General features: G+C 42.5%; 1 protein-coding gene across 4 annotated transcripts in view; it reads left to right on the top strand.

The window, feature by feature from the left end:
* GNAS (GNAS complex locus) overlaps positions 1 to 26091 on the top strand; it is a 252695-nt gene that overhangs the window by 91439 nt on the left and 135165 nt on the right. For 2 of the 4 annotated variants that reach the window (XM_073309219.2, XM_073309220.2), the window contains exon 2: positions 17247 to 17319. In XM_073309219.2, the coding sequence (XP_073165320.1) occupies positions 17247 to 17319 (73 nt within the window). Of the gene's footprint in view, positions 1 to 11651; positions 12222 to 17246; positions 17320 to 26091 lie in introns of those variants that run through there. The other 2 variants (XM_073309221.2, XM_073309222.2) reach the window with 2 other exon arrangements.

Here is a 26091-nt window from a genome sequence, read left to right as displayed (position 1 = left end):
GACCATCTCCCAACAACCCACTCACAAAAATGATGAACTCTCTACAGAATCCCTGCTTTGGGGGAAGAGGCTGAACTTTCTCAGCCTGGGCACATGACCAAAGGATCAGAGATAATACTAAAGGAGAAAGTCTCTCTTTGAGGAGATTGTCTATAAACGCGCTCACTAGAATATTCAGGGAAAGTGAACATGCTTTTCATTCAAGTGTATATTCATGGAAAATATTGTGTGGCATTCGCCCAGCTCTAGTAGTAATAACACACATGCCCATGCATGAGCTAGGCCAAACAGGGCAGGGGCCTAGAAATACAAAGTTAAGGCTGAATCCTAAAAAGGCAATGCAGGAACATTAGGCCCCAAAATGTCCTCTAAAAGCGTGGTTCTATTTCAGCTTGCTGGCTAGGATTCTCCCTGCAGCTACAAGATATTTCAAATAACAAAATCAATTAAATCTATCCCTTTCTGTGTACCTCACAATAGGCAGTGCTGTGCATGCTTAGCACGTGTGCCGCTTTGCTACAGAGACACTATCAAGACCGAAATCATTTTAAACAAAACAAATAATGTGGCTGCTGAAATCTTCCTCTGGAAGACATCCTTGGGAGACGCCTGCCTGACCAGTCATTTGCATGGAGTTAGTGTCTTTCTCAGTAATACTAACACCAATCCCAAGCTAAAATATTGCAGGATAAATGTGTGGCTATGTAAATGAAATGCAGGTAAGTGAGAGAACCCTGCATGGAGCATGGGACTGTCCCTCCCCTATATGCTAGAGCAGCGTTTCCCAAACTTTTTTGGCCACGGAACACCTGGTATATATTTACGGAACACTTATAATATTGTTTTGTAGTCGTTTGGTTTTAAAATAAAAAATTGCATTATTTATGCTCAAATATATTTTATTTTATAAAACAAAGCAAAAATACAAATGTAAAATAACTTGAACTAACCATTTCTAACTGGAAAGCGCGTATAAAGTAGTACAAAAATAAAGTGTAAGACCCTTTTTTTTCATTACAATTCTTTCACGGAACACCTAATCACATCGTGCAGAACACCAGTGTTCCGCGGAACACAGTTTGGGAAACGCTGTGCTAGAGGGGACTCAACGCTGTTTCAAGTAGACTGCAGCAGAAGAGTTATTAGGGAGAAGGAGTCTGCCAGGAGCCCCATTCTGCACCTGCACTTTCTTGAATCTAGTTATTCCAAAACCATGCAGAGGACACACTGAAGGCTTTTCTGCAGCCCTACCGCCTGTGGGGGCGGTGGGGTGTGAATTTCATCTGAGTCCTCACTTTTGCAGCATTCCCTACACAAATCCTGATTCCTCAGCATTAGTGCAGGGAGGGATGAATTTTTACCAACAGCTCTTTACTAGCACAAATACAGTGACCCTACAGACTGAAGAGGAGAGGGTGATGTACACATACAGTATTACTGCATTCATTTATGTGGAGCAAGCAGGAGGCTCAGTAACTAAGGGCCGAATGCTATAAGATACTGAGCATCTTCCACTCCCATTGAAGGCCATGCAGGCTGAATATGCTCACCACCTGCCAGGACTGGGCTCTCAGCTATGAAACTTGCTCAATGTTTACGTGGTGTAGCCTAAGCTGTAACAAGCTGATTGCTTCAGAAGTGGATAGGCTATTACTCAGACAAGAGAGCATGCATGGAGCAATGGAAAAACAAATTCCGCATTACAATACCAAAAAGCATAAAGCAAACAGGTGACCTGTAAAAGAACAAGCCATTGGGTTTCTGCCCTGTTCTTGATGGTGGATAAAGAAGGCCTGAAAAGTGTGTGTGTGTGTATATTTCCAAAAAGGAAAGTTTGCTTCTTTGTTACCTTAAGTATATAAAATGTATGGAAATGTTGGGAGCTCAGATGAGAACTGGGAGTTTTCTGAGACCGCCAATGAAATACAAGAGCGTTAAAACTTTAACAAAGCCATCGTTCTCCCAACAGATTGAGTTAAATAGGTATTAATAAAAAACAAAACAGTTTTACAGTCTACTAAAGATCACTTTCCACTGTAATAATTATTTATTTTATTTATTTATATTACAGTAGTGCCTAAAGATCTCAACTGAGATGGAGGCTTCATTTTCCTGGGTACTGTACATAGTCATAAGAAATGGTCCCTGCCCTGAAGTGCTTACAATCTGAGGAGGCCAAACTGACAAAGGATGGAAGGGGAAAGAGAAGCCAAGTGATTTGCCCAAGGTTGCACAGGAGATCAGAGGCAGAGCTAGGTCTACATTCCAGGTATCTTGAATACCAATTCCGTGCTTTGTCCACTAGACTGCAATGCCTCTCCATTGACTTAATGGTTTCATTGCATGGCACCTCTGAAATCATAGTCCTGTCAAATCTCCAGTTATCTGTAGAGTCTTCCAGGAAAAAAATCAGCGTAGATAAGAACTTAAGCTCTAGAACTGCATTTGTGTGCTGTATGAATACAGCTTTAAGATAGGGGCCTAAGTTTTTAATGTAAAAATAACAAGGCAAGAAAAAATTTTTGTTTAGATAACACTTTCAGGCTTTCTGTGGTAAGAAAAACAGCAAAATCTCAATTCTGTTTCCTTTGCAGGTGATCTTTAATAATGGCGGTTGGTATTGAGAGTACTATAGCTTTGCCACACTCAAACATATGTGCAATGATAAAATCTATTTTGCGTGTGATAGTTTGAATGCAGTTTGAATTAAAAATGTAAAAAGTGGCAGATGGTTTACAGCACATTAGAACCTGTGACAATGTACCAAGATCTATTTAGAAATCCTCTTATACCCCTTCCTGTTACATTCCATAAAATGAGAATGCGCGGTCAGTAATTAATAATAATATTATTTAGGGCTAAACCGTGCACTGCCTAAAGAACAAACTGGTAATGAAATTGTAACTCAGACTCATAATCTGCCTCTCAGATCCCACCCTTTGAAAGCAACATGTCACATGTACTGCCTGGAGCACTAGGATGTACTTGTGCTGCAATTTCATAAGAAACTTTTTACAAAGTTCAATGCTGAATGCCAGAATGGTTGGGAAACAAATAAATAATAGAGAAGATGGGTGAAGGTAGAAGATGAAAGTCTCTAAGTTTGTGTCTTTATTATCATAATCCCGAATTCCTTAAAGTCTGTTTTCATTTAGTTAAAGAGAAGTTTAGAAGGAGGGAGGTAGGACTTCAAAAAACCAACAACATTGTGGACGATTCGATAAGTAGGTTTTGGGATTTTTTTTTTATTTATTTTTTTTAAACTTTAAGCTGAGAATTTTTGTATGGAACATTCTTCTATTCTACCGGAGAGGGAAACCTTTCCTATTAGTTCTGTTTGTTTTGGTGTGTTCATAAAGTGTTTTCAGTTTGTTCTTTTGAGAAACTATTGATGGCACACCTCCTGGTTTATTAGTGACATTGCACATTTTATTACACCCTGATCGTTTCCTATTTGATAGGATCTGCTGTCGTCCTACTTGATGATAGTTTCTTGATCTACCTGGGTTTCATTGAGGATGATTTAATTTTTGACCTGATTCGCCTGTTACTGCTCGTTCACCTGTTTTTTTTGCTGGTGACTGCAGGGGACAAAAATGTGCATAGGCTGCTAGCTCCATGTCCAGTTCACTTTGTTTTTCCTTATGAGATTATTGCTTGGCTCAAAGGTATTTGTTCCCCTTAAACCAGCGTGAGGCTACTCTAGGGTGGGGGTCTCAACCGTTTTCTTTCTGAGCCCCCCCTCCCCCAACATGCTATAAAGACTCCAAGGCCTGCCCACCTGTGCCACAATAATTGTTTTTCTGCATATAAAATCCAGAGCTGACATTAGGGGTGAACAAGCAGGGCAATTGCCTGGGGGCCATGCCACAGGGGCTCCCGCAAAGCTACATTGCTCAGGCTTCAGCTTCAGCCCCGGGTGGCAGCTCTCAGGGCCCTGGGCTTCAGCCCCATGTGGCAGGACTTCATCTTTCTATCCTGGGCCCCAGTGAGTCTAATGCTGGCCTGCTCATGGCCCCCCCCAGGGGGCCCCAGACCCCTGGTTGAGAACCACTGCTCAAGGATCCCTTGTTTACCATATCAAAGGGCAAGCAGGAGACTTAGAAACTTTTTTATCACTGAGATGTTGTTAGTTTCGAGCCCAAAGGATTTTGCATGATGATGGCTGGTGGAAGATGGCTCCATCTAGCAGAAGTGTAAGCAGTAGACTTGATTCACTGCAAGAGGCCATTGGGGTCTCTGTGGCGTTTTGAGACCTCCTCCGAGGAATTGTTCGGGCAATGACAGAACTAATCAAGGCAAATAAAAGGTGGATCTGAGTCTAACTTGTAGCCTTAATTAATCACCACATCAGACTGGCAGGAAGGCCAAGTTTACTGGGAATTAATCATGTTGAGAATTGTAGGTCTGATCCTGCATTTCAGAAGTCTTAACCCAAAAGCATAGGCCTTTTATGCTTTTGTTTATTTATTATACTAAATAAAAAAAAACCTAGCCTGCAGAAGAGAGAAAACATCTCTAATCAACACATGAATGTCCGTGCACACACTCAGAGATACACTAGGTGCCCTTAAAAAGTGCCACCTGGTTGAAAGATTCCACTGGTTCCAGAGATGCTCCCTATTTTTACAAGGAGGAATTCTCTGAGACTCACTGAAACATTAGGGTCATCAACCTATGGGGCAGCAGCACAATGTGCTGAGTAACCATGGACCTCTCCCAAGGAAAACTCTCATTTCTACTCAAGGGTCCAATCCTGCCAGGTGCTCAGGACCAGTGGAACTTTTTTGGGCACCCACTGCGTATAATTGTGTTAATTAATTATTATTAATTAGCAAATCTATCAAATATAATCAAAAGTATTATATGAAACTTACCAATACATAAACCTCTTACAATCACCTGAGTACAAAGGTGGTCTTTTAATGTTACTAATTTCCAAAGATCCTACTGTCTCTGCTTTGGAGCAATTTTTAACTTCAGGTTTAAACCACCTTGACAGAATATTGTTGTCTTGCCACCAGGGTAAATTCCATGCCCCTTTCCTCAAAATCCATAGATCTAGACCCACGCAGAGGTATCAGTTTCCTTGGAAATGTTTCTTTTAGACTGTAAAAAAGAATCTGCAACAGGATAATATTGGGTTGCAGTATAACATTTCTTCTGGGGCTTTTACCTATCATTGTATTTAGACCCAGGAGGAATATCAACAGGTTTTAATATTTAGCTGGAAGTATGAAACACAGTAAAAACTAAAAGGAGCCCAGCCTCACAAATTAATGCATGTAGAACCTGATCTCCCATTAACTTAAACAGTGCAGGTTCTGGTCAATAGGTTTCGTCTCCCTATGTCTAGGCCTGCAGTGGGTGAAGAAGACATTTTTCAGATAAATGAGGAACAGTCCCTAATACAAGTGTCATGTGATCACAGAATGCACAATTTTGGATCCTTCTTTTTTTACCGTTTTTAATAAAGAGAGCACCAGTTTTAACACAATGGGCCAAATCTTGATTCCACTGTAAATCAATGGGAGTTTTGTAAATTAGTTGAATACATCCTTCTTATCCAACACCATAGCCCAAGGTCTTATTCCACCCAGAAGGACGCAGGTATACAGTATATGAGGACCTTCACAATTCCTTTGTCCTGCAGCTGCTCCAGATATACATATCATTGTGTCATTTCAGCACACACGTAATTCACATTTTGTTTTAGAATAGAGATCATAGACTTTAAGGTCAGAAGGGACCATTAAGTCCTCAAATCATGGTTTAAAGACTTCAAGGTGCAAAGAATCCTCCAGCAAGTCACCTTGGCCCCATGCTACAGAGGAAGGTGAAAAAACCCCAGGACCTCTGCCAATCCTCCCTGGAGGAAAATTCCTTCCTGACCCTAAATATGGCGATCAGCTAAACCCTGAGCATGTGGGCAAGACTCACCAGCCAGACACCCAGGAAAGAATTCTCTGTAGTAACTCAGATCACACCCCATCTAATATCCCATCATAGGCCATTCGGCATCTTTACTGCTAATAGTCAAAGATCGATTTAAATGCCAAAATCCCATCATACCATCCCCTCCATAAACTTATCAAGCTTAGTCTTGAAGCCAGATATGTCTTTTGCCTCCACTGCTCCCCTTGGAAGGCTGTTCCAGAACTTCATTCCTCTGATGGTTAGAAACCTTCATCTAATTTCAAGTCTAAACTTCCTGATGGCCAGTTCCATCATGTACAAATGCAAACAATTTCACAGCAATGATGCACTTGTTGGTGAATGTTCTACCACACTTCCCATCCAGAGAGCTTGTTTAGCCTTCTTCTGTCTCCACCTCCAATTACTATCATATTTGTGTACACATTTGTAAGTACTTTGAGACTCCAGTTAAAGATCTCCCCGCATCTGGAAGGGACTAATGACAAAGAAAATACAGAAGCGCCTTGAGGCTGAGGGCAGATTTCCCCTTCTTCATAAGATGGTACATATTGACAATTCTGCATTCTCTTCATAACTGTTACAATGGGTAACTGATGAGTTTTTACTAGGGTTGTCGATTAATCGCAGTTAAGTCACGCAATTAATTTTTTTGAGTTAACTGTGATTAAAAAAATGTATTGCGATTAATTGCACTGTTAAACAATAGAATACCAATTGAAATTTACTAATATTTTGGATGTTTTTCTACATTTTCAAATATAGTGATTTCTATTACAACACAGAATACAAAGTGTACAGTGCTCACTTTGTATTTATTACAAATTTTTGCACTGTAAAAATTATAAACAAAAGAAATAGTATTTTTCAATTCACCTCATACAACTACTATAGTGCAATCTCTTTATCGTGAAAGTGTAACTTACAAATGTAGATTTTTTTATTGTTACATAACTGCATTAAAAAAGAAAACAATGTAAAACTTTAGAGTCTACAAGTCCACTCAGTCCTACTTCTTGTTCAGCCAATTGCTAAGACAAAAGTTTGTTTACATTTACAGGATATACTGCTGCCTGCTTCTTATTTACAATGTCACCTGAAAGTGAGAACAGGCGTTTGCACGGCATTTTTGTAGCTGGCGTTGCAAGGTATTTACATGCCAGATATGCTAAACATTCATATGCCCATTCATGCTTTGGCCACCATTCCAGAGGACATGCTTTCATGCTGATAATACTCATTAAAAAAAAATGCTCTAAGGTGCCACAAGTACTCGTTTTCTTTTTGCAGATACAGACTAACATGGCTGCTACTCTGAAACCTTAATTAAATTTGTGACTGAACTCCTTGAGGGAGAATTGTATGTCTCCTGTTTTGTTTTACCTGCATTCTGCCGTATATTTCATGTTATAGCAGTCTCGGATGATGACCCAACACATGTTCGTTTTAAGAACACTTTCATTGCAGATTTGACTAAACGCAAAGAAGGTACCAATGTGAGATACAGCACTCGATAGCTACAGCACTCGACCCACGGCTTAAGAATCTGAAGTGCCTTCCAAAATCTGACCGGGATGAGGTGTGGAGTATGCTTTCAGATGTCTTAAAAGAGCAACACTTGGATGCGAAAACTACAGAACCCAAACCACCAAAAAAGAAAATCAACCTTCTGCCGGTGGCATCTGACTCAGATGATGAAAATGAACATGCGTCAGTCCGCTCTGCTTTGGATCATTATCGAGCAGAACCCATCATCAGCATGGACGCATGTCTTCTGGAATGGTGATTGAAGCATGAAGGGACGTATGAATCTTTAGCGCATCTGGCATATAAATACCTTGCAATGCCGACTACAACAGTGCCATGTGAACACCTGTTCTCACTTTCAGGTGACATTGTAAACAAGATGTGAGCAGCATTATCTCCTGCAAATTGTAATCAAACTTATTTGTTTGAGTGATTGGCTGAAGTAAGACTGAGAGGACTTATAGGTTCTAAAGTTTTACGTTGTTTTATTTTTGAACGCAGTTATTTTTTATACATTTGTAAATTCAACTTTCATTATAAAGAGATTGCACTACAGTACTTGTATTAGGTGAATTGAAATATACTATTTCTTTTGTTTTTTCAGTGCAAATATTTGTAATCAAAAATAAATATAAAGTGAACACTGTACACTTTGTATTCTGTGTTGTAACTGAAATCAATATATTTGAAAATGTAGAAACCATCCAAAATATTTAAATAAATGGTATTATATTATTAACAGTGCGATTAATCGCAATTAATTTTTTAAAATCTCTTGACAGTCCTAGTTTTTACTTTATTTTCAATGTAAATTTTACTCTGGCTCCTATGGCCCCCACCCCACTGCAAATACCCTATTATATCACTGGCACTTGTTTGAAAATAAATTGACTCCAAATACATTTCAAATAATAATAATAATTAATAAAAACCAGGAAAATTATATATCTTCTGCTTCAATTGATTCTGGGCATTGGGGATTCAAGACAAATCTTTGAGGTCTTCTTTGGGCCTGACCCAATGCCCGGTAAAGTCGCTAGGAGTCTTCCCATTGTCTTCAAAGGATTATGGATCAGGGCCCAGATTCCCTGTCACTTTCATGATTGACACCAAAGAATCACTGAAAGCCATGAAAAATCTCCAAAGCCTTAGGCTGGGTGGGTATTCTGTTCCAGACCTATGATTGCTTTCAGATCCACGTCCCTGTAAGTAAGGACAACAGAATAGGTGCAGTCTAATAGCTCAAGATGACTTCCTGGATGCTTATTGTATTCAGGTAACTATGTTACTGCAGGTGGTTGCCAGTATTTTAACTGGATGATGTGCACTGGAATTTTCTTATGCAGAATTTAATTTTCCAAAGGAGGATAAATAAATTTACTTGGAATGAGGGACATACATTTTCACTAATCTCAGAGAGAATACAGTGATAACTAATATAGAATCTTAGTTAGCATCTACCCCAAACTGATATTTTACCTATCAGGTAATCTTATCTATATCTTCATTGTGTGCTTTAATATTTTTAAAAGCTTAAAATATTTTTCCCTGCCCATCTTGTTCTTTTCCATTAGGCAGTCCCTGATCTTTTCTTTTCCTCTGGTGTTTTGAATGGAGTGGATATCAACACAGTCATTTTGTTTGACAACTTCAGCTGACGGAATGCCAGAACATCATGCCAAATATCTTTGCTTCTGTACCAGCCTGACCAACAGTATTAGCACAACTTTGAGACTAGTTTTTGTTGATAGGAAGTCAACAGAGGGAGCACAAATTTAAGGGTTTTTACAAAAATGGCCCCTGGTCCTGCAAACCCTTCAGGAATTAACTTCACCCACATGAAAACATAAAGTTAATAGATGTGCAGGTGTTTGCAGGATCGAGGCTATAGTGACAGGTTTGTTTTTTTTAAAATAACTCTTTGGTATTGACCTTGTAAGTGTCTCTGCATAAACATACCTATACCTCCATGAAGCCCCACTGAAGTCTGTGAGGCTCTGCACAGCCTCCTTCCATCTGCAGATTACAGGATGAGAACCTTAGAGAAACAAATCCCTTTTTGCTAAATGTTGGGGAACTAGTATTTTACAAGAAGAAACACTAAGGCACTAACCTTTATTTTTCAACTGCAAGTGCAGTTCACTTGTTTATGCTTGTTACTGCCTGCTTTGGGTAGGGTATTTTTATTTTTTAAATCTTTTAAAAATAAACCAGAAATGGTTAGCTAGCAAAAGGCATTTACACAAGAGACAGGATGTAGTGCAATGTAGTCTAAAGCTTTAATCCAGCAATCTTACTTTAACCGTCTGAGTAGTCCCATTTACTTTGTGGAATTATTTGCATGCTTAAAATTACACATCTGCCTCTGGTCCCAGGCCTGCAGGGAGATGATTCTGCCCATGCTGAGCTCCTTCCAGGATCAAAGTAGATGGGACAGTTGTGGCAAAGGTATAGTTCAGTAACTTTACTCACATAGAACCACCTACATCAAGTAAAGGTCATATGCGTAAGTGTTTTCAGGATGGGCCTTATGTCGTTTAGAAAAGGCTTAAAATTCATCAACCAATGACATGTATAAATGTACATTTAAATACAAAGATGTTCTCTAATAAGTATTTTGTTTATAAAGTGACACCTGTTTCCCCATGAACGGCTTAGTTAAAATGTGTATGGAATAAAGTTTTTAAACTTTAATCAAATAGTTAAACCTCCAATCCTGCAAACATTTAGGCACATACTTAACTTTAAGCATGAATAGTCTTTCCATGAGATTGTTAAATTTAAAGTCATTCAAGTTATGCATGTACCAAATTGTTTGCAGCATCAGGCCTAGAACATTAAAACATGATACTAATGAATAAAATTAAGATAATTTAGTCCTAAATTGGATAAACTAATCAGACTACAATGACTTCAGTGGGCCTGTAGGGTGCAGGAAGCCTTATGTTGTGGTGTTTGCAGGACAGGCACTGAATGCATCCAATGAAGTTGAGCTATAGCTCACAAAGGCTTACGCTCAAATAAATTTGTTAGTCTCTAAGGTGCCACAAGTCCTCCTTTTCTTCTCCTGAATACAGACTAACAGGGCTGCTACTCTGAAACCTACCCCTAATATGGTGAGTTTAGTGGGGAAATGAAGTAGCTGTTTACACTACACCACTATAAAGAAATCAGGATGGAGGAAGAAAAGTAAAATATTTTTTCTGAAACTGGCAGAGGCATTTTTAGGAGGTAGAAAGGTATTACTAGGACCAGACAGCAAAGCTCACATATCAAAACTGCTGTGGGATTTACTGAACACAAGTGCTCAGGACCTTGGTTTTGCATGTCAGACAAACAAGGATGCCCTGTCAAGGGAAATTCCACTGTTCTACGTATTTGCACTGTTGCTGTAGCCAAGCCACTAAATAAGCAAACTTCTGAACGTGAAGAACAAATGGGGAGCATTTAAAAGGGCGCATAAGAGCGAGCACGCTCGCCTCTGCGACCTGGTGCCTCCCTGGGCGTTTGTTTGAAGAGGGCGCCTCTAGTCAGCAACTCCTGACGTTTGGGTATCATGTGAATGGTTCAGTTCCCATGGTTCAGTGTGTGAGCTTGCTTGCCCCACCCCATCTCTCTCTCCCTTCTCTATAGATCTCAATAAATATCTCCCTCTCTCTCTAAGAGAAATGCAAAAGAGAGAGGAGAAAAAACAAATTAGGGGGAAAACCCGCTAGTGGGGGGCCAGTTTTGCTTGGGGGGGAGACCAAACCGGCTTTTACTTCTCTCTCCCCCCCCACCCCTCCCCCTCTCTGCCCCCCACTCCCTCTGTTTGCTGGAAAAGCCAAAGGATTCAGCAGCCTGGAAACCTAATGTGAAAAAGCAGCAGCAGCAGCAAGGAGAAAAAAAAAGGGGGGGCCTTGGACTGGAAAAACCACCATTAGGGAGGAAGAAGCAGCGGCAGCAGAAGAGGAAAACCCACACTGCTCAGAGAGGAAAAGGGACTTCTTATCCAGCAGGGAGCTGGGGGTTGGATTGACCCCTTTGGGTGCTTCAGCCCTTTGGAGAGGGGGGAGAGGCAAGGAAGAGACATTTCTAGATTCTCTGTGATCAGGATTTGGGGAGGTTTCTCCGTCTGGAGCCTGTGCCTTGGATCTAAGGAGAATTATTTTTGTGGGGGGTGGGGTGGACCTGCAACTGGATTTGTTGTGTGTTTGCTTGTGTGTGTGTGTAGGGGAAACGGGGGGGGATTTTTTTTTTTTTAATCCGAACTAACCGGTGATCCAGCCAGGAGTGCGGAGATCCCCTATTTTTTTTTTTTTCTCTCGGGAAAGGTGCATTGAGGGGATCGGAGCGGGTCTGGGAGGGAGGGTGAGAAGAAGCAGCAGCTGCTGGGGAGGAGGCCCGGCTGAGCAGCAGCAGCAAAGTCATCGCCATCGGCCCCCCCTTGGCTGGCTCCGCTCTCTCCATGTCTCTGGGCAGCGGCAGCCACAGCAGCGAGTAAAGGGGGGGGAGGAGGAGGAGGAGGAGGAGGAAGAAGGGAGCCCGGGAGAGTGTCTCCCTCCCTTCCCTCCCTCCCCCCAGCAGCCCCAGCCGCCTCCTGCCCCCTTCCCCTGGTCCCCCCTGCCGCCCCCTCCCCAAGATGGGCTGTTTAGGGAACAGCAAGACCGAGGATCAGCGCAACGAGGAGAAGGCGCAGCGAGAAGCCAACAAGAAAATCGAGAAGCAGCTGCAGAAGGACAAGCAGGTCTATAGGGCCACGCACCGGCTGCTCTTACTGGGTAAGGGGGGCCCGGGGGGGAGCAGGTCTGCAGGGCCACGCACCCGGCTGCTCTTGCTGGGTGAGGGGGGGCCCTGGGGAGACGGGGGCCTGGGGGAGCAGGTCTGTAGGGCCGCGCACCCGGCTGCTCTTGCTGGGTGAGGGGGCTGGGGAGACAGGGCTGGGGTCTGTAGGGCCAAGCACCGGCTGCTCTTCCAGGGGGGGTCTGGGGAAATGGAGGTCTGGGGGAGCAGATCTGTAGGGCCACGCACCCGGCTGCTCTTGCTGGGTGAGGGGGCTGGGGAGACAGGGCTGGGGTCTGTAGGGCCAAGCACCGGCTGCTCTTCCAGGGGGGGTCTGGGGAAATGGAGGTCTGGGGGAGCAGATCTGTAGGGCCACGCACCCGGCTGCTCTTGCTGGGGAGACCGGGGCCTGGGGTGTGTGGGGCCACGCACCCGGCTGCTCTTGCTGGGTGAGGGGGGCCTGGGGAGACGAGGGCCTGGGGGAGCAGGTCTGTAGGGCCAAGCACCGGCTGCTCTTCCAGGGGGGCCCTGGGGAGACAGGGGCCTGGGGGAGCAGGTCTGTAGGGCCAAGCACCGGCTGCTCTTCCAGGGGGGCCCTGGGGAGACAGGGGCCTGGGGGAGCAGGTCTGTAGGGCCAAGCACCGGCTGCTCTTCCAGGGGGGCCCTGGGGAGACAGGGGCCTGGGGGAGCAGGTCTGTAGGGCCACGCACCGGCTGCTCTTCTAGGGGGGCCCTGGGGAGACGAGGGCCTGGGGGAGCAGGTCTGTAGGGCCACGCACCGGCTGCTCTTCCAGGGGGGCCCTGGGGAGACAGGGGCCTGGGGGAGCAGGTCTGTAGGGCCACGCACCAGCTGCTCTTCCTGGGGGTGGGTGGGTGAGGAGACAGAGGCCTGGCCCGGGGGAAGTAGGTGTGTAGGGCCCACTCATTGGCTCGAGTTAGGGGAGAGAGTGGTTGGGAGGAAGGTCTAGGCTACTCTCCCTGGGGAAGGTGGGGTGGCCCTAGGCCAGGAGGAGGGGGGTTGGTGGGAAGTAGGTCTCTAGGGCCCCGCAGTTTCATTGAGTAAAGAGGAAGGCTTGGGGGATCTGGGAGAAACAGGTCAAAAGCACCATCTTTGGGGGAGTCCGTAAGAAGGGTGGTCTGGGTGGAGGTTTCCGAAAGGGGGAGAAGCAGATGAGGGCTCTTGCTGGGTAATGAGGGACTGGAGAAGGCCTTGGGGAAAGGAAAGCACGCGGTCCAAGCGGGTCTGTAGGGATGCTCATTGGCTCCTGAGGACCTGACGCTGTGTAAAGGGGTGCGAGGTGCGGGAAAACAGTTGCCTCTGAGAGAGGGAGTTATGGGACGATAAATAGGTCTGGTAAGGGGGTTGGGGACTGGGAAAGATCAGGGTTTGAGCCTAGAGGGAGATGTGGGGGGAAACAGCTGTTCAGAAAGAGCTAGTAAATCTTCAGGGCCTACTCAGGCTCTTCCTAATAGGTGAGGGAGGGAATAGGGTTCAGGGGCACAGGGAGTGGGGTGCTTAAGGGAGGGGGAGGAGTTATTCAGGGATTAGCATGTCTACAGGGCAACTCACTGATCCCACTTACTGTTGGGGAAGGAGGAATTAAATGGGATTGTTGGGGTGTGGGTGGGGAAGGGAGATCTGGAGGAACTCCTCCTCTTGAAATTGGGGATGGAAACAGGGAAATGCACCTTACAAGCCAGGCTGTGGAGGAGACAGATGGGGAAATGGATTTTTAATGAGGGGGATACTGTGTTGGAAAATAGGATGGGGAAGTGGTTGGAGAAGGGATGTTAATCCTTGACGGGAACAAGGAAAGGGATTGGGTGTGTGTGAATATCTGTGGTGGGGAGGCAGTGAAGTGTAATGTCAGGGTTGTGGTGGGAAACAGGCTGTTTTTCAAAGGGTCATGGACATATACTCTCTTCTCTGTCATGTCAGTTACCATTATTATTATTATTTTGTTGTTGCAAATCTAGTTAAATGTTATGTGTTCTGGGGAGCATTTATGGCTTGGTCCTTTATATATATATATATATATATAATGACTGAGTTATTTGCATGTGTGGTATTTTTGAGCAGATACAATTAGAAATACAGGTTGAGGTTTAAAAGGTGGTGAAGACCCCAAAATTACATTTTTTAATTAATATTTTTATTGTATTGGGGCAGGCATATTGTTCTGAAATGTTTTTAAAATGAGATGTAAGCAAATTCAGTCACTGTAGAGTGTATTGCTCGTGAACGTATTAAGGGTTTCTTTTTGTGTGGAGGAGAGGTTGCCCTAGGTAAAACTGAGTCAGTTCTGTTATGAAATGACATCTTAATTTTTTTATTTTTTTTTTGGTGGGGTGCAGACTTAGAGTAAAATCTTTAAAGTGCCGATTTAGAAGAAGCAAAGAGGTTTGGTATAAATGGAGAAATAACCAGAAGAATTATTGTAGCATCCCCTATGCTTAAGGGTCTATCAGCATTCCCATAGAAGACCCCTCTTTTTAGTACAATTTGGCTTTCAGTCTGGGGGAAATTTCAGCCAGAGATTCAAAAGACTGTTTTATAAATATTCACACAGGAAAATCCTGTCAAATTAGTTTGTTTGTGTAAGTAAGCCACAAGATTTCAAAAAATAGAAGACATTTGGTTGTGATGTGCTTTTTTGTCTTTGGTAACGGGAAAATGGCTCAGATATCTATAAATGAAAACTTGTAGGCTCTTTATAATAGGTATAAGGCCTCTTCATGGGGTTTTTTTTTTTTGGTTTTTTTTTTTAATGTGAATGACCCACATTTAAAACCGTAGCTGTCATGCATTTATGTGAAATCCATAACACACATACCTTAATGGTAAAATGCCTGTATCTGTGTATTATTGTCTTATGCTTATCCACTTCTGTAGAGCACTTGAAATCTATAAATGAGAAACTCTTAAATGCAAAGCATTATAATAACAGTATGTGAGAAAATATTAAGAATAATACAGAGAACCTAAATACATTCCATTTGATGGATCGGTAATACTGTTCTTAGGCTCTAGTCCTGTAAACATACATATAGTTATCTTTACTATCATGAGTAGCCTCCCTGAAATCAGTAGGACTACCAATGATGGTAAAGTTAAGCACGTATGTAAGCGTTCACACTACTGGTGCCTTTATATGTCCCTGTTGCTCCATAAGGAGCTACACATTTTAGGAACGGGCTCATTCAGAGCAATATATAAAGCTTCAACTTGGTCCACTGATGTTCTGTCTGGTCCAGAGAAGCCTCTAATTCCATGGCATGTCAATTGCACATTTTATACTCTGTTTTTACTCTTAACAAAATAAAACTAGAAAAGGAAATTAAGAAACTGGAAGTTAAAATCTGTCTGAGGCAATCATTAGGAAATTCCGCATTAGAGTTGAAATTCTGTTATTAATTACTCTGTGTGTAAGTATCTCAGCAGATGCAACATTCACTGCAATACACAGGTTATTTCCAGTTGTGGAGATGACCCAGTTTCTGCTTTAACTGGGAATGTTCATGTTTTTGATTGGTTTTGCTCCCTGTCTTATCAGATGCCAAGGTTGCTTTTTGTTGGTGGGGGGATATGATGGTTGCCTACATGCAAAGGTTGGGGCAGAAACTATTCTTAACTGGTGAAAAGGGGAGAAAAGAGGCATAAGGTTTTGGCGTCTGGGCAGCAAAATGTCTAAAGAGGCTTGTTTGGAAGGAGGGCAGGGCTATTAAGGACTTGGGTGAGGGGGAAAAACAGCTTTTATGGCGGAAGACAGAGGTGAGTGTCTCTGTCAGAAAACAAATTTTGAAATATAACTACTAAAATGCAGTTTTGAACGTGAGACTCAAAATGGAGGCTTGTGCTGTCAGTGTGTGCTAGGGAAGGCCTGGCATCCTAGAAACACAAACTGTGCTTCCATGAACCCATCCTGCAAAGGTCTGTGTGCGCTTTCTGTTAGTGAGACCCAGGCTCACGGCAGGGGAAAACAAGCAGCAAAAGGATGCTAGAGAGAGCATCTATGTGTATAATTCACTAGGACAAGGGGGTTTACTCTGCAAAAAATGTCTGTCTGCTTTGCACAGAGAGCCACCGATCTGAACGTGTGGATGGCTCAATTGGATTTTGTTGCTGAAGCCATTTAGTGTGCAGGAGGAGTGGGTACAGTGTGCAGACTGGAATGGGAGAAAGGGGGCTTTCTCCACAGCCTAGACTCAGTGTGTAGGGTGGGGGAAAACCAGAAAGGTACTGCTTATAGGAAGCTGACTAAAGTGAAGGGGCTTTCTCTTTAGTTCAGGGTGTGTGTGGGGGTGGGAGAAGACAAGAAAGGCTGCTTACAGGATGCAGACTGGAGAGGGCTTTCTCTGCAACCCATAGAGGGTGTGTGTGTGTGTGAGAGAGAGAGAGAGGTTTGGAGCATGTGGAGAGAATAGGGGAGGCTGCTTACAGGATGCAGACTGGGGTAGGAGGAGGGAGCTTTTCTGCAAATGTGTGGGTGGAGGGGTCAGAGGGACTGCTTTCCTTATTCAGATGATGATGTCCATATCTTGCATATTGAGTGGTTAAGTTTCAGTGTTTGTATGACAGGCACTACATTTAAGGCTCAAAGATTTTGAGGATCTAACTAAAAAATGCTTTTGCATCACATGGGTTTCATTGACTTGACCTTTCTCTCCACCAGAAAGTGGTGACCAAATGAGAAGATTCAAACTTATCAGTTTCTCCCCCCGCCCTCCCAAAATAAAAATAAAAAACCTTAAAGTTGCCCCTGTCTCTTCCTCCAAACCACCAGCCTGCTTTTAACATTGACATTAGAAATAATGGTCGGTAAAATCTTCCAAGTTTGAGCTCTGACACATGACTGGAACTGGGCATTTATTTTTAGCCATGTCTGCAGTTTCCTATGGCAGTTACTTTTTTCTTTCACTTTTCACTCTCGCACTGAGTAATCCAAATTTTTTTGATTTTGCTCCTGAAGAGAAGATTCTTATGTGCCCCTGCATCACTGAAACTGATTTACTTTCATTTTCTAGGTGCTGGTGAATCTGGTAAAAGCACAATAGTCAAACAGATGAGGATCTTACATGTGAATGGATTTAATGCTGAGTAAGTGCATTCATCTTTTTCACTCCATACCTTAGGGTGTGTGTACTATTCAATAGTGGTTGCTTTTGTGTTATATCCAGTATATTTCCTTCTTAATGTTATGACTTTGAGAATTTAGTTGTGTATGTTTAGATGGGAATAATCAACGTTGTTATGTGCAGTTTATCTGGAAGAAGTCGGACACTAGTAATAAATAAGTTACATTGCTATACAATGATTTTATCAAGGCTCTGTGTACCAGACTTGATTAAGACTAAGATTTTTTTTCCACTGCAGTTTCTTTCATAACATGGCTGACACTGATTTACCTCTGCTGTAGCACATTGATTCATGCTGCTGTAAACATTTTCTCGTTAGATTTGAAAGTACAAAACAAATGCAGTTTTCTTTATTTCGAACATGGAGCTTATGTTTCAATAGCTTTATTATATACTCTGGTTTGTGAGGTATTGGGATTCTGGGTTGGAATTTCTTTTCTCTTCCTGTGTTTGCTGTTTGACTACAGTGATGGTATATTAAATAATGTTGCTTAAAGCTTTCTGTGTTTACACTTATTTATATCTGTTATACTATTTGGCAGTATTGATGGGGAAAGTGTTAGGCATAAAAAGTCATTCTTATCAATAGTTTAGTTTTTAACTTTACATATAGTTAAAACAACTTTTCAGCTTTTTTTCAACGCTATAAGCAAGTTGTTGATGATAATAATTAATAATTAATTAGACTTCTGTACCATTAACTGGACAAAAAACCCCTGGAACCGTATTTTTTTGGTCGAAAGGTTTTTGTTTTCTAATTTTTCACTTAATTCTATTGAGGGGAGATAACGATTCCTCCTGGCTTTTGTTTATGCTTACAGGCAATCTCTGCTTGAGAAAGGGTGTGTGCTCTTAGAATTACAACAATTTCAACTTGATTTCTGGGCATTGGAATTTCAAAGCCCAGCATCTTTTTGTTAGATTGCTTTGTATCCACATTATACTTTTTTCAAAGATAATATATTTTTCAATTGTGTGATATTTTGACTTTCAGACATCATCATTTAGTATGTGAATCGTCTGTCTCAGAGGATTAGTTAGTTTTTCAGTAGATAATTCTTCAGGAAGAATGTCTGAGCTAAACATCCAGCCAAAGAACCTGGACAATACTTCCTCATAATCCCCAAACACTAGTTCAGCATAAGGTACGCATTCTCTTGAAAGAAAGTTTAGACTGTCTGACAATAAATAACATTCTACACTATGACCTTTTAGCTGCTATTTGTAAAGAATATTTTCTCTTTGCCCAAGACAACATTCTCTGTCTAGGGCCCAATCCTGCAAAATCTTACACATGCGAGTAATCTTTATTAATTTAATTTGGCTTGTCAGGTGGGTGGAGGGTTGTAGGATTTGACCCTGACCTAGGGTCAGATGCTGAGAATTGCTAAGCATCTGCAATACTTGGCATTTGTAACTCCCATTGACGTTAATGGGTATCTTTCAGAAATTGGCCCATAAAACCGACACATTAAATCTAGTAAAGATATTAATGGTTGCAGATGTGATGTTGCTCGTGAGTAATGAGTGACACATTCCCTCTATCACTAATAGGTGTTGGGACGTTTAGTTACATGGAAACCACAGTAGAGAAGCATACAGAATGTGGGAAAAGCATGTCATGTGGCATCTAAGTTTTTTAATTGCTCCCCGAAGAATAAATAAATCATAACTTACCCTTCAAATGTTAAGGGAAAGGTATGTTTAAGAATGGTGAGGACCTTGCAGATTTTACACTACATTATTTGTATTTTTCTTAAAGTGAGTCAATTGCTCCCTGCACCGTTCCTTCTTTCTTGCCCATCCCCCTGCAGCCTACCCACTTGATTCCCTGCCTGATTTTCAATATATAAGAAGTAGGGATTTAGTTTTCTGGTCTGGTAAATTAAACTTTTTTTTTTTGTTTATCATACTAATCCCATTAGAAAAAGTCAAGGATAAACTCAGTCACATATACAACAACAAAATAAATGGATGTGATGAATGACTTGTGGAACTCATTGCCTTGGGATGTAGTGGTGATCAAAAGTATAACTGGGTTCAAAAAGAACTGGATAAGTTTGTGGATGTCAGGTCCATCAATGGCTATTAGCCAAGATGGCCAGGGATGCAATCCCATGCTTGGTGCAACCCTAAACCTCGGGCAGCCTGGAGTAGAAGATGGGCTGGATGGCTCCAACTGCCCTGCTTTATACATTCCCCCTGAAGCTCTGGTACTGGCCACCATTGGAGACAGGATATTGGGTTGGGTGGACCTTTGGTCTCACCCAGTTTGGCTTATATTCTTATGATAGGTTGTTTGTAAATGCTGTAATACACTGTAAGTGAGGAGTTATTCATTAGTGTAAATTATCCTTTGGAATGCCTTCAGCTGTCTACCATGGATGTGGTTTTAAATCTTGAGCAGTGATGCAGGTTAACTGTGTGGCTTAAAAGAAATCTAGGTTGGTTGTACTGTTGAAAGCTTGGATGTCCTTGATTTGGTCACCTCTGTGATCATGTGTGTTACAAGCAGAAAGAAAGTACATCTTGTAAAAGACACGTAATGTGCTTTCAAAATAAATTAAGTAGGTATCTTGGTGGTGCAAGTTTTTTTCTTTGTTGGTCAGATATTTTTAAATTCTGCTAATTAAACTTCCAGTGCTAGTTTACTGCAGCAATTTTTGTATTCTGCCGTTATTCTATATTTGTGGGTTTCAGTCTGTGGTCCACAGACCCCTGAGGGTCCACAGGCTGTCGAAGGTTTCCAAAAGGGTCTGCACCTCCATTTGCAATGTTTTAGGGGTCCACAAATTAAAAAAAAGTTGAAAACCACTATTTTATATCAAAAGCAATTGTATCTGAGCACTCAGCTAAACTTGGCCTTGAGTCCTATGTGTAGTATTTAACTAGGTGAAATCTTTTTATTTATACATACATACCAAACTATAAAATTGTCCTTGTGGGATTCAAATTCTTGATTGTTTTAGCTAATTAGTTATTTGAGGAACGGCGAGGGTTTTCCAAGTAATTAAGATGTTTAATTGTTGTTTGCATTGAGGTGAATTTGCGGGTGGTTAAAGTTTTTTAGCTGGGTAACTACAGCAAAGACTGCTTCAGAAAATCAAACATAGGTCTTATAAATTATATCCTGGTTGTGAACAGAAAGAAATGTCTGTCTTCCTTATGAGAGGGAGATAAAGCGTTGTGGTATGGGTGAACAACTTCTGTGATATTGGAGAAGCAGGACATGGTCTATAATAGAAATATATCTAGGGTGGGATTTTCAGAAGTGCTTTGCATTAGCGTAAGTGCTTGCAATTCTTATAGAAGGTATTGAATTGGTAACACTGTGGACTGACTTATTCACACAGCAGTTACAGCATGGGCACTGGGAGTACAAGCTTCCCCATGCTGTCTTTTCGCTGTGCCTCATCCTTGACTAGGAGAAGCCATCTTTAAAGATAGTTCAGACACCATCCCAACCAAATCCTTTGTGCCTCCACAAGACTGCCAACAATGGGGCCCCTTGTGATGTAGTAAGGGTTTAAATTCGGCACGTAATAGCAGGAAGCCTGTGACTTCCCTTCCCTCCCTCCTTAATATTTTGAAACTGTATTTTCATAAGAATACTGCAAAGGAGCAAGTCTGTGCTGCTGCATGTTGCATTTTTCCAGCAACTGGTAATAAAGTGAAACTGATATGATCCTTTTCTCTTTGACTTTGCTCCTCCTTTGGAAGTATTGTGTGCAGGTTTCAATATACCAGCCTCAATGAAACAGGAGGGAGCAAACTGAATGGAGAAGATGACAAGGGCAGACACAAGGAGGGGTTGATTTAGGGGTTAAAAAATGGTGTTTTGGTGACAGCTTAGGTTGACAGGCTCTGGAGGGAGGGTCACTGTCGTGTGTGGCTTCAGAAAGGGAGGAATAAACAGGGAATGGGTAATCTGGAAAAGCCTTATTAAAAAAGAGGAGAGGTTGAAATAGTTCAACAGAAATGAAACAATGCTGGAAATCAGGTGTTGAAAAAGAGACACAGGAAATCAACTGGGAAAAGTGACAAATAAGGGAAAGATAGCTTTCTAGTTAGTAGACTTGGATTGCATTTCTGGTTCAGTCTTATTGCAAGACCGTGAATAGATCAAGTAGCTTCTCTGTGCCCCAGTTTTCCCATAATACTTAAATATCTCATGCTTAGTTTACTAATATTTTAAAGCACTTTATGTAAAGCTTGATAGAAATGCAAATTATTTATTAAAGATAATAGGAGAAACTGGCCTAGTGAACAGGGGAACAGTAGATACGATGTATTTTGATTTTTAGTAGAGCTTTTGACACAGCCCCACATGACAGTCTCATAAGCAAACTAGGGAAATGTGGTCTCAATTAAATTTATGATAAGGTGGGTACACAGCTGATTGGAAAACCGTACTCAAGAAGTAGTTGTTAGTGGTTCATTGTCAAACTGGGAGAACATATTTAGTGGTGTCCCACTGGGGTCTGCCTTGTCTCTGGTATTGGTACCATTCAACATTTTCATTAACAACTGAGATAACGGAGTGGAGAGTGTGCTTATAAAATTTGCAGATGACACCAACTGGAAGGGGTTGCAAGCACTTTGGGGGACAGGATTGGAGGTGTTTGAAAAAGGACAGTGATCAGTTGTTCTCAGTGTCCACTGGAGTAGGACAAAAGTAATGGGCTTAATCTGCAGCAAGATAGATTTAGGTTAGATATTAGGAAAACTTCCCAACTATTCCAGAGCTTAACTACCCGTATAAGCTTCCAAGGAAGGTGGAGGATTTGCTGTCATTGGAGGTTTTTTAGAACATTAGACAAACACCTGTCAGAGATAGTCTAGGTATACTTGGTCCCGCCTCAGTACAGGGGGCTGAACTAGCATACCTTTCAAAGTCCTTTCCAGCAATGCATTTCTATGAATCTGATTCTGTGATCAGAATTCAAAATAAAGTTGACAAATTGGAGAATTGGTCTGAAATCAACAAGATGATATTCAGTAAAGACAAGGACAAGGTACTACACTTAAGAAGGAAAAATCAAATTCACAAATGCAAAATGGGGAATAACTGGTTAGGCAGTCGTAGTGCTGTATAGGATCTGGGGGTTGTAGTGAACTAGAAATTGAATGAGTCAACAATGTGATGCACTAGCAAAAGAGGCTAATATTCTGGGGTGTATTAACAGGAATGTAGAGATATTGTCTGATACACAATTTAATCCCTGTTTGTACACTGGTCCCCTAGACCTCAATTATTTTGCAAAAGCCAGTGAATGACAGAGTGAAAAACTGTGTGGTCACTGTCAATCCAGACTAAATTCAAACAAGTGACCTTACAAATATATTGGTCCACAATACCTATTCCCCTCAACCATCCAGTTCCCCAGCATATGCAGTCTTTAACTCATTCTCCAAACCTATCCTTTGAAATGCATTTTTGAACAGTTGATATCTAAGAATTATTGAGCTTTTGGGTTTTGTTTTCTAAATGTTGGTCTTGGTTTATTTTGCAATTTAAAAAAATCAATCGTTAAGACAAAGGGAAAGAATATAACAATTCTAATTAAGTCATTTAGAAGGAAGAGGAAAATCTTCCATATAGATAGGATATTACACATACAAACGTTGTTCCTGTGTCTTCACTATTTGTTTCAGACAAGAATCATTTTTTCAGAATGGTTTTGTCAGTGCATTAGCAGGAAACATAAAGTGACTTTAGCAGATTCCTTCCCATTAACAACAGAAACAAGTTTTTCTGGTGATCAAGTAAAACTCACAAGTTGTTTGAGCCACTTAGGTGTAATAGCCTGCAAATTCTGTGTTTGAACCTGTGGGGTTTTCTTGAAGAATCTTCAAAACTCCCTTTCCCACTGAACAGCTAGTCATGGATTTTGATAGGGGGGGTCTGTGTTGTGGAATGTGAGATAAAGGGTGAATCAATAGGGGAGGAAGAATTTATTTCAGTTTATTGTATTATAAATCTTTTATTAAAAATAAATGTGGCTGTCTTTTGATGAGGCTACTTATATAATAATAAACTGGCAGTGTGTCAGTTGAGTAGATATTGTGATTAAAACTTGGTCCTGCATGTGTCTTGCGATGGATGCAACACTGTTTATAAAAGCTAAACATTGTCTTCTCCGATTTTTTCAGTCTGATGGAAGACAATTATATCTGATGAAATAAAAAACTTGGTTGTTGTGTTAAGGAGATTTTTTTTTAAAAATATTATGGAAAACATTTTAGTTTTGGGGGGGGGGGGGTAATCACCCTTTTAAAGAGACAGCAAAACCCAGTCTTGTCTCTTCAGCCTTGTCTACCCTGTCAAGTTTCTACACAGTAAAGCAGCTTTCTGCAGTATAACTCCCGAGGTGTACCCACTGCCAAGCCACTTAGTGCACAGAACCACCCTGATGAGAGGCGTACAGCTTTCTGCATCGGAGCTACAGCGCCACGGTGCCAGTGTAGACACCCTGGTCGATTACAGCACTGCGATTGGCCTCCAGGAGGTGTCCCACAATGCCTGTTCTCGCCTCTCTGGTCATTGGTTTGAACTCTACTGCCCTGCCCTGCCCTCAGGTGACCAACTGTCAGCCCCACCCCTTAAATTCCTTGTCAATTTTGAAAGTCCCCTTCCTGTTTGCTTGGTGACATGTGCAGTGGTCACAGCGCATCTTTCCAGGTGACCATGCCTGCTCCACGCATCAGATGATTCCCCGCTTGGAGCAATGCCGAGGTGCTCATCAGCATTTGGGGAGAGGAGTTCCTGTTCCAGCTGCACTCCAGCCGTAGGAATTATGATACCTACGGACAGATTTCACGATGCGTGCCAGAAAGGGGCCATGACCGGGACACGTTGCAGTGCAGGGTCAAAGTGAGGGCGCTGCGGAAAGACTACCACAAGGTGTGGGAGATAGACTGCCGCTCCGGTGCTGCACCCATGAGCTGCCCGTTCTACAAAGAGCTGGATGTAATATTTGGTGGCAACTCTACCTCCACTGTGAAGGCCGCTGTGGATGCTTCAGTGCCTCGCGTGCCAGTTGAGCGTGGACTGAGCCAGGAGGAGGAAATCTTGGTCGGGGAGGGGGACCCAGAGGCAGAGGATGACTCGGAGCTCAGAGATGCATGCAGCCAGGAGCTCTTCTCTACCCTGGAGGAGGCTAGCCAGTCACAGCTGTTGGAGCTTGGTGGGGTGCAAACAGGAGGAGGTCCCTGGTAAGTAGCTTTGATTTTGGGAATCACTGAAGTAAGTTGTTGGGGGCAGGAGAGTTGCAGAAAGCAGGCTTTTGTCTGTATGATGCGCATACCACCACATGCCTAGTCTGAATGGCGGAACAAGGTGTTGATTGACTCCCTCACTTCATGGGAATCTCCCTCAGATCTCCATGAAGCTCTCATGGAGATACTGGGAAATCCACTGCCACAGGTTCTTTGGCAGAGCTGCTTTGTTTCTTTCCCCATTGAGGGTAACTTTCCTGCGCCACTGTGCCGTCACTGGGGGGGGGACCATTTCCGCACCCAGGCGAGCTGCATAAGGGCCAGGGCAGAAGCCGCAGTCTTGGAGAAGACCCTCCCTTGATTCCCTGCTCACCTCAGCAGCAAGATATCGTCCATAATAATCACAGCCTGTGGAAAATGTGGGGACAGTAATGATTATAAGGCCTACCCCCCTACAGTTCTGGCTGTCTCCAAGAGCCACATACCCTGTGTACAGTACAGTCCTGGAACAATAATTTCCCCTGCCCCTGCGGTTACTCACCATTATGGGAGTCTTGTGGCTCATGTGTGCTTACCAGCCAGTTAGTGACAGGTATGTGAATAGTGGCTGTGTTTTAAATCAATGAGTCAGTGGTCCGTGTGTTGCAAACAATACTGCTTCTGTAAAATGTTGCATTTTTGGCTTCACAGATGCGATCTTGGGAGCCCAGCCGCCTCCTTTGTTATCACCGGCTGAACAGCTGCGCAGAATTAGAAAGGGGCCACGAAGAACTGAAGAAGACTTTCTGCACTCTGCGGCCGAAAAACAAGAATTGAAGGAGTTGCAGGACAGCAAGAAGAGGGACCGAAAGAAGAATGCAGTGTGCCAGAATGAAACCAGGGAGCGGTTTTTAAAAGTAATGGAGCGCCAAGCGGACACACTCCAGGTGCTACAAGCACTACAAACTGAGCTGCTCCGCCCCTGCCCTCCCCTGCAGCTGCTGTCGCAAAACTCTTTCCCATGCACCCCCTAGACACCTCCAGCACACTCTTATCAACCTCCTGGCTCCAGTCTGTATCCGTTGCATTCCACTCCTGCCCCATCACTGTCCAGCACTGCGGACTCCCACTACACTCAACACCCGTCCCTCTGCAGTCTAGTCCTGCTGAAGTACAGTACCCACTGCACTGTACTCCAAAGGATAAGGTTGCATATGATACCTGGACATACACAAATCTTTAACTGTCCTGTGCCCCACCTCCTCCTGGGACCCTCCCTTTCCCAAACCCCCATAGTGCTGATGTGTTTTTTTTGGTTGTCTCTCTCCTCCGGTTGTTGTTTTTTAATAAAATAATTGTTTTGGTTTGAAAGCAATCTATTCCATTAATTGAAATCAAACAGAGCCCTGCGAAGCAACAGACAATTTTCTTAAACCTTCATAGTGCATTGTCTGCGCCAATCACAAATACCTCCTAGCATTACAAGCACTGGACTCCTGAGCATAGCAATAAATATTAGTGGATTTCAGCTTCAAAT

The sequence above is a fragment of the Lepidochelys kempii genome, chromosome 13 (assembly GCF_965140285.1).
Source record: "Lepidochelys kempii isolate rLepKem1 chromosome 13, rLepKem1.hap1, whole genome shotgun sequence".
Lineage (NCBI taxonomy): Eukaryota > Metazoa > Chordata > Testudines > Cheloniidae > Lepidochelys > Lepidochelys kempii.
The sequence above is the reverse complement of the archived record's forward strand: the minus strand, read 5'-3'. Positions and strand labels throughout refer to the sequence as shown.